The sequence below is a fragment of the Primulina tabacum genome, chromosome 10 (assembly GCF_025594145.1).
Source record: "Primulina tabacum isolate GXHZ01 chromosome 10, ASM2559414v2, whole genome shotgun sequence".
NCBI lineage: Eukaryota > Viridiplantae > Streptophyta > Magnoliopsida > Lamiales > Gesneriaceae > Primulina > Primulina tabacum.
Window position 1 is genome coordinate 33,263,965 of NC_134559.1, and position 8,817 is coordinate 33,272,781.

General features: G+C 42.0%; 2 protein-coding genes and 1 non-coding gene across 3 annotated transcripts; 1 reads left to right on the forward strand and 2 right to left on the reverse strand.

The window, feature by feature from the left end:
• Positions 1-3,719: 3,719 nt before the first annotated feature.
• On the reverse strand, positions 3,720-6,688 carry LOC142505044 (uncharacterized). Its single transcript, XM_075617869.1, has 5 exons — positions 6,350-6,688; positions 5,360-5,831; positions 4,940-5,236; positions 4,800-4,857; positions 3,720-4,215 (listed from the first exon to the last, which is right to left on the reverse strand). The coding sequence occupies exons 1-5, from the start codon at positions 6,686-6,688 to the stop codon at positions 3,720-3,722; spliced, it is 1,662 nt and encodes a 553-aa protein (XP_075473984.1).
• A 54-nt stretch (positions 6,689-6,742) lies between these two features.
• LOC142505045 (uncharacterized) lies at positions 6,743-7,878 on the reverse strand. Its single transcript, XM_075617870.1, has 2 exons — positions 7,036-7,878; positions 6,743-6,814 (listed from the first exon to the last, which is right to left on the reverse strand). Exons 1-2 carry the CDS (start codon positions 7,876-7,878, stop codon positions 6,743-6,745), a joined length of 915 nt encoding a protein of 304 aa, XP_075473985.1.
• Positions 7,879-8,407: 529 nt separating this feature from the next.
• LOC142513009 (small nucleolar RNA R71) lies at positions 8,408-8,512 on the forward strand. Its single transcript, XR_012808978.1, has one exon. It is a non-coding gene; the product is annotated as a small nucleolar RNA R71 (small nucleolar RNA).
• The last annotated feature ends 305 nt before the right edge of the window (positions 8,513-8,817 follow it).

The following is an 8,817-nucleotide window of genomic DNA, read 5'->3' on the forward strand; positions in this document are numbered from 1 at the left end:
AAATCCCCTAGTTTTCGACCCTTAGGACTATAACTATCGGCGCGTATCCAATTTCATATATCTATGTAAATTGTAGATCCACGGATTACACTACTCGTTCCTATCACAAGTTATTCTCTCGAACTCACTCGCAATATAAAAACGTTATTAAAGTTAGCTACGCTTTAACACCACGATAAAACAATAGTATAATCAAGAATACATCAAAAATCGATATGTAAATTAATTTAAATCAAATTTCGGGGTAGGATCCCCTTAAATCCCAACAAATACTAAAGTTTAGCTACTAGAATTTATAATGAAAATAAAAGCAAAAATGTTTCAAAGATAAAAACTAAGTTAGAAATACTAGATTTGACGAAAATTGCGAGGAACGACGCCCGGAAATCTTCGAATCTTCGATCCAAGCACGAAAATCTCTCCAAAGCTTCTGGTGGCTGCTCAATGAAGTCTGAATGAATGAAAAACGTCCACCAATCCTTTCCATATCCTCCTCACACCAAGACTAAGGCAAGTAATCGGAAAAGATATTTTTTCCAAAAATAGGTGGCGCTCGGGCGGTAGAAAATTACCGCTCGAGCGCCACATCTTCTGTAATCTTTCTTGAGGAATGCGGCATTCGTGCTCGGTCGCGCCCGGCGGTAAATTTCTACCGCTCGGTCGCCAGTCTTTCTGCCCATTTTTGCACCTTTTTCTCCGATTTTGGTTTTTCGGTCATTTTTCCTGCAAATTTGTCACACACAAGTGAAACATGATCAAATGCATATATTTACTCTAAAACGAACAAAATGTAAATGAAATGTACGCATGCATAATGCAAACACACACAAATTAATGCAATAAAACATATAAAAACCACGTCTATCAACTTCCTCATACTAACCTTTTGCTTGTCCTCAAGCAAAATAGGTTACAGACTACAACTAAAACATGAAACAAACACAAAGTGAACGTATTAAAATAACTAGAATGATGGCGAAGTAGCAAACTGACATCTCCTGCCTCAGCGGGTTATTGAACCACATCCACTTAGTCAAAACACATCCATTAATATCCCCTTCAACACATCGCACAACATTTGTATTTTTCCAAAAGGCGTGGCCGTGTGTGCTGTGGATTTTTCTAGCTTGTGTTTCAGACAGTTTTATTCGCAAATCATGTGGGTCGTTGAATCAACAAGTCAACACAAATTTCTCTCTCTTGAGTTCTGTTTCTATTCGGGACCAACCAGTAAACACATAAAGCGGTAGAGTTTCATGGTAGAACAACAAAATTGAGGGAGTCAATAGCCATAAGTGTCAAGTGGTTCAGAAAGATGGGGAGTACGTAGATCATTTTCACTATGAATTTGTCAGAAATTTTCTCTGACATTCCTCAACGCCTTACATCTCCATTTTTTTAGCCTGAGGATAGGATTTCATCCCTTTTTGGCTCCCCCTCACCTTACATCCCCTTTTTTTATTCCATTTTTTTTATATCCAAGTTTGCGCATAGTTTTCTCATGCGTACTCACTAGGCTTTGGATATAGGGTATGTTTATTTATCTGGCATAGGGATGAATTTTTAGGTCCTATGCACGATTGGGATGAAGGATGTTTGAGGGATATTTTTGATTTTCTACTTGAGTTAATCCTACTGGTTAGTCATTCATTTCAACAGGTAATCATTCAAGTTCTACTCGCATCTTATGTTTCTCCAGTTCCCCTCACAGATTATTTTGAACTTAACAGTCATCGACACCACTATTAAAATCCACTATGTGTGCATAAAACGATTTCAATTCACCCGGGGATTCATAACGAGTGATAAGACTAAGTAACATGCAGTTCATTTATCCCATAATCATCATTGGCTACCAATTTACTATTTTCACCATCATCTGACACTCATGCACAACAAATACAAAAAAACGACCCCCTCATACTAAAGGAGTGCAATGTCCCCATTGCACAAAATCGAAACACAACAATTCAAGCACTAATGCAGACACAGAGAAAATTAATGCAAAATAAATGCCAGGTAAGAAATAAAACATAAAGCAATAAAAGAAACTTCAATAAAAATGCGAAGAAAGGGGAAACAGTGAACTCCCCTGATCAAGGTCCCTCCTCATCGTGCTCCGGTGGTGGCACTCCGACGGCATCCCCTTGCGGAAGATAGTCATACTGAAACTGGTAGGGGGGATGAACGGCGGACATGGTGGTATGGTCCCTGGATCTACGCCCCCGTGGATGAGCATAGTGCGCATCATGGAGTCGAGATGGGCAAGATGTGTCGCGACGTTGGCGTTGACCTGCTCCTGGTGAGCCATGAAGGCAAGACTCTCGTCCATTTTATCGTTCTGAGTGCGCCTGCGGGGTTGTGGGCGACGAAGGATGAAAGTGCTTGATCCACCTGCCTCCTCCTCTTGAGTGGGGAAGTCTACTTGTCGCTTTGCCCTCTTCCGCTGTAAGTCATCTACACAAATAGCCTTCATCGACTACAACCACTCCTCATCATCACGGAATACAACTCCCGCCTGGGCACACAACTCGGATATGATGGTAGGAAAGAAGAGGCCGATGTGGCTGTTATTTATGCTCATCATGATCTGAGAAAGTATGAGTTTGCCCACATTTATGTTGTATCCAGTAGTAAAAGCAATCAGGAGCACCGCCCGCTCTTTTTGCACCTCGCTCTTATGCGAGAACGGCATCATCCTCCGGGCCACAAACAGATACCACAGAGCAATTCCCGTTTTCAAATACTTCTCGTCAAAGCAACTTGGCGGTCCGTCCAATGGTTTCCACATCGCGCCCGGATGGCACAAAGTCTCGATGATCATCGTGTAATTAGGGTCCGCAACTAATGCCTCGAATTCGGAGTCATCAACGTCGGCCGTTTCTAATAGGGAGTTAATCGTGAATGAATCAAACGGCACGAGCCGACCTCTAACAAACGCTTTACTATCAGTTCGTTCACCGGCATTAGCATAGAATTCCCTAACTACAGACACCACTGCCGCCTTAGGTTGCTCGCCAAATTTTACCCATCCTCGTCTCTCTAATGCACCAAGAGTCTCTACGTGTCTATCCTCAAATAGACGACGAAATCCCCTTTCAGCAATGGGGTTTCTATGCACCTTAGCATGCTCAAATCGGGCCCTAGCCGCCTCACTCACAAAGAGATGTCTACCAAAGGACGAAGAGGAAGAGGAGGAATCAGGATTACCTCGTTGTTTCTTGGGATCCATGAGGGTGTTGATGGAGATGGTGCCTTGAATGGAGAAGATGAGCGGAGTGAGGAAGATTCTTGTTTCCTATGAAGATTGTTCCACCTTGCAGGGAATTTGAGTAGGGATCGACTTGCCTGCACAAGGAAATCGAAAAGGGAGTGAGAGGGTGTTTAGGGATTTAGAAGTTGCAGAATGAGAAAAGGGGAAAGGGGATTTCGCGTTTTTAATTCCAGGCGCGCTCGAGCGGTAAAAAATTACCGCTCGAGCGCCAGGTTCTCTGGACTCGTACCTCGTCTTAAGTGTTCGCGCTCGATAAGTAAAAAATTACCGCCCGAGCGCCGAGCTCTCTGGAAAAGTATTCCCCTCTTTTTTTGTGTTAATTAAAACAAAACTATACAAATAAATAAGACATACCTAACATAAATAAAATATCGAAGTAAATGCAAGATAAGAGAAAGAGAGGTAGTTCTCAATTTATAGTCGAGAGCTTGACTGCCGGTCAGTCTCAGTTCGGTTTGTCTTGGAACCGGGTGATTCCAAGTGGTGGCTCCATCATGCCACTCATGTAGTGCTTTAGGCACTGTGCATTGAGCGTAAATGTCCCATCCTTTCTGTCTTGCAATTCTACAGCCCCCGATGGGTAAACTTTGGAAATCACGAATGGACCAGACCATCGCGATTTCAACTTTCCGCGGAATAGTCGCAACAGGGAGTTGTAGAGCAGGACGTTTTCACCTTCCTTGAATTCCCTTTCGATGATTTGCCTTTCATGCGCCCTCTTTGTCTTTTCCTTATACGATAGTGCGAGATCATATGCCAGATTCCGAAATTCCTCCAATTGGTCCAATTGAAGTAGACGTCGTTCACCTGCATCAGTAAAGTTAAAGTTCAGTGCTTTTGTTGCCCAGTATGCTCGATGCTCTAACTCTATAGGTAAATGACATGCTTTACCAAACAGTAGTCTATATGGTGTAATGTCTATAGGTGTTTTGAATGCAGTCCTATATGCCCAAAGAGCATCATCTAACCTTACAGACCAATCTTTTCGACTGACACCAACCACTTTTTCTAAAATCCGCTTGATTTCTCGGTTAGACACTTTCACTTGACCACTTGTTTGGGGGTGATAGGGGGTAGATATCTTATGTGTGACACCATATTTGCTTAAAAGTTTTTCAAAGAGTTTGTTGCAAAAATGAGTGCCACCATCACTAATGATTGCTCGTGGTGTCCCAAACCTGTTAAAAATATTTTTCTTTAAAAATTTCAAGATCACTTGAGCATCGTTAGTGACATATGCTTCTGCCTCTACCCACTTAGAGACATAGTCGACCGCCACCAAAATATATTTTTTTGTGAAAGAGCTGGGAAATGGTCCCATGAAGTCTATTCCTCACACATCAAAAACCTCACACTCAATAATATTATTCAAATGCATTTCATGACGGTTAGAGATGTTACTTGTCCGTTGGCATTTATCACATGCTTGCACATAAGAACGACCATCTTTAAAAAGGGTTGGCCAGTAAAAGCCACATTCAAGTACCTTAGATGCCGTCCTTGTTGCTCCGAAGTGACCACCTACCTCACGGTCATGGCAATGGTGGAGAATTTGACCAAATTCCTCCTCTGCAACACACCTTCTGATCATAGAATTTGCACAGATCTTAAACAAAAATGGTTCCTCCCAAAAATAATGTTTCACGTCAGAAAAGAGTTTCTTACGTTGATGAAACGATAGATTGGGTGGTGGTGTGCCTGTGACAAGAAAATTAGCGAAATTGGCATACCAAGGATAATGTTTCACCTCAAACAATTGCTCATCAGGGAACCAATCATCAATAGCCTGATCTACACAGTCATTACTAATAAGCTCTAGTCTAGACAAATGGTCCGCCACCACATTTTCTACACCTTTTTTATCTTTTATTTCGAGGTAAAACTCTTGGAGAAGTAATATCCACCGAAGTAAGCGTGGCTTTGCATCTTTTTTAGCATGTAAATATTTCAATGCCGAGTGATCTGTGTAAACAATTACTTTGGACAACACAAGGTATGAATGAAATTAGTCAAGCGCAAATACTACTGCAAGTAATTCCTTTTCAGTTGTTGCATAATTCAATTGACCCTCGTCAAAGGTCTTACTTGCGTAGTAAATTGTATGGAATACCTTGTTTTGACGCTGGCCAAGCACAGCCCCCACCGCAGTATCACTGGCATCGCACATGATCTCGAAGGACAGATCCCAATCTGGTGCCACCAAGACAGGAGCCATCACCAAGCGCTCCTTCAAATCCTCGTATGCCCGTAAACAATCAGAATTGAAATCAAAAGTCACATCTTTCATAAGTAAAGAAGATAAAGGTTTGGCAATTTTTGAAAAATCTTTGATAAACCGCCTATAAAAACCGGTGTGGCCTAGAAAACTTCTAACTCCCTTTATTGAGGCTGGTGTTGGTAAGTTCTTTATGACTTCTATTTTAGCTTTGTCCACCTCAATCCCTTGTTCCGAAACCTTGTGCCCTAAGACAATTCCCTCTTGTACCATGAAGTGGCACTTCTGCCAATTAAGCACCAAGTTCGTTTCCTCGCACCACTTCAACACGGTTCTCAGATTCTGCAGACACTCATCAAACTTTGCACCAAAGATAGAAAAATCATCCATAAATATTTCAAGAAATGCTTCAATCATATCATGGAATATAGCAGTCATACAACGTTGAAACGTAGCAGGGGCAATACAAAGACTAAAAGGCATACGGCGGAAAGCAAAAGTTCCATAAGGACAAGTGAAAGTGGTTTTCCCTTGATCCTCAGGTGCAATAGTGATTTGATTATACCCCAAATACTCATCTAGAAAACAGTAAAACTCATGCCCCGCTAGTCTCTCCAACATCTGATCAATAAAGGGCAGGGGAAAGTGGTCCTTACGGGTGGCGTCATTCAACTTCCTATAGTCAATACACACTCGCCATCCCGTAACTGTCCATGTGGGTATTAATTCATTTTTTTCATTTGTGATCACAGTAATCCCACCTTTTTCGGCACAAACTGAACAAGACTTACCCATGCACTACCAGATATAGGATAGATAATACCTGCATCAAGGAGTTTGATAGTTTCTGCTTTTACTACCTCTTGCATCTTTGGATTTAATCGTCTCTGAGGTTGCACAAGAGGTGAGTACTTGTCTTCCGTCAAGATCTTGTGCATGCAGACTGATGGGTTGATCCCTTTTATGTCCGCCACCTTCCACGCAAAAGCACTCTTGTGCGCTTTCAAAACTCCCAACAGTTTGTCCTCCATCCCATCTGTCAAAGCAGCAGAAATAATGACAGGTAAAGTGTTATTCTCACCTAAGTATGCGTACTTGAGGTGTGGAGGTAATGGTTTGAGCTCAAGCGTCGGTGGCTCCTCCAGGCTTGACTTCTGAGGGATCAAATCTCTTCGATCTCCTAAGTCCTCTAGTTTCATCCTTATTGGCCTCTTCCATGGCTGGTTGGCATTGAAGTATGCCAATATTTCGGCTTATTCTTCGTCCAATTCATTTTCTCTCAGTTCGGTATTGAGATTGGCTTCCAAAGGATCTCCAATAGCACCCTGCACATAGTTAGACACAAGAGCATCAAAAGCATCAATTCTGTAACAACTATCAGAGTGCAATGTGTGCTTGAGTGCATTAAAAACATCAAATGTAATCTCTTTCTCCCCCACTCTCAATCTCAACTTCCTCTCTTGAACATCAATCAGGGCCTTGCCAGTTGCAAGGAACGGTCTCCCAAAATCAAAGGCATCTCCACATCCTCCTCCATATCAAGTACCACAAAATCTGCAGGAAATATGAATTTGTCCACCTTTACCAAGACGTCTTCTATGACCCCTCGCGGGTATTTGACAGATCTGTCTGCTAGTTGCAAGGACATCCTTGTTGGCTTAGGTTCTCCTAATCCGAGCTTCCGAAATACAGATAAGGACATAATATTAATACTTGCACCAAGATCACACAAAGCCTTGTGAAAAAAGACATCACCAATCATGCAAGGAATAGAGAAACTCCCTGGGTCTTTTAGTTTTGGTGGGATTTTATTTTGCACCAAAGCAGAGCAATTCTCCGTTAAGTTCACCGTCATGTGATCCACCAACTTCCTCTTGTTAGCTAATATGTCTTTCAAAAATTTAGCATAACTAGGCATTTGTATTAAAGCATCGGCAAAAGGAATGTTGATATGCAGTTTTTTGAATACCTCAAGAAACTTACCAAATTGTGCATCAAGTTTTGCCTTTTTTAATGCTGCGGGAAAAGATGGAGGAATAACAATTTTAGATTGTGTAGTGGGTGCTGGTGTCGAGTGGGAAGACTTACCTTTTGAAGACTCAGTCTGTTCATCCTGTGCTTGAGTTTTTTCTATTCCTCTGGCCTCTAAGATCTTTCCACTCTTCAACTCCATAGCCTTCACTTGCTCCTTTGGATTGGTCTCTGTGTTACTTGGCAAGGTTCCCGGCTCTCTATTTGCTATCATCTTTGCTAACTGTCCAATCTGATTCTCTAGCCCCTTTATTGATGCATCTTGATTTTGAAGTCTAGTTTCAGTGGATGAGATAAACTTAGACTTCATCTGCTCTAAGTTGGAATTTTCTTCTCTAGGAGGGTCAGATCTGTACATCGGTTGTTTCCCATATTGTTGTCCTCCTTGTGGTCAATTCTGACTGTTTTTACTACCCCATGAGAGGTTGGGATGTTGCCTCCATCCAGGATTGTATGTGTTTGAGTACGGATCATTCCTCGGATGGTTGTGGACTCCCACTTGATTCACTGGTGACTCATTTTGCACATAGAAGGGATTGTCATCTTGACAGTCCTTCACAAAATGTTCACCTCCACACTTTTCACAGAATATCTCTTGAAGACGCATAGCTTTGCCACCCATATTCAAGCCATCCAACTTCCTGTTCAAGATATCGAGTTGTGCAGTAATAGCGGAAAGGTCAGTTACCTGGTGAACTCCTGCACTTCTTCGCTGATTATTCCTTTCAGATTGAGGATGGTAGCTGCTAGCAGCCTTCTCCTCCAACAACTCATATCCTTCCTCAGCAGTTTTTCTCAACAGGTTTCCACAAGCAGCAGCATCTATCATAGTACGATTAGGAGTAAGCAAGCCATAATAAAAGGTTTGAACGACTAACCCAAGTGGCAGTTCGTGATGAGGACATTTCTTAATAAATATTTGAAGCGCTCCCATGCCTCATATAAAGACTCCTGCTCGAATTGAGCAAATGTGGTGATGTCTGCCCGCAGTTTCATGGTCTTAGATGGAGGAAAGTATTTGATTAGAAACGCTTTCGCCATGTCCTCCGATGTGATGATCGAACCTACAGGCAAACAATTCAACCATGCTTTAGCTATATCACGTAGGGAGAAAGGAAATAAACGCAACCTAACAGCATCATCAGAAACTCCATTAAATTTAAAAGTGTCGCAAATTTCAAGAAAATCTGCGATGTGCGTGTTTGGGTCATCTACTGCAGATCCTCCAAACTGGACTGTGTTATGAATCATCTGAATTATAGCTGGTTTGATTTCGAACTGGTTTGCCCGCACCATA

Coding starts and splice junctions, on each gene's coding strand:
- LOC142505045 (XM_075617870.1), bottom strand. CDS start 7,878: ATGTACAGATCTGACCCTCCTAGAGAAGAAAATTCCAACTTAGAGCAG. Junction 6,815..7,035: donor TATTTCCTGCAGATTTTGTG/GTACTTGATATG, acceptor AACTATGTGCAG/GGTGCTATTGGAGATCCTTT.
- LOC142505044 (XM_075617869.1), bottom strand. CDS start 6,688: ATGAAACTAGAGGACTTAGGAGATCGAAGAGATTTGATCCCTCAGAAG. Junction 5,832..6,349: donor TAAATCCAAAGATGCAAGAG/GTAGTAAAAGCA, acceptor GAGTGTCTGCAG/AATCTGAGAACCGTGTTGAA. Junction 4,216..4,799: donor ACCATTGCCATGACCGTGAG/GTAGGTGGTCAC, acceptor TTGGGCATATAG/GACTGCATTCAAAACACCTA.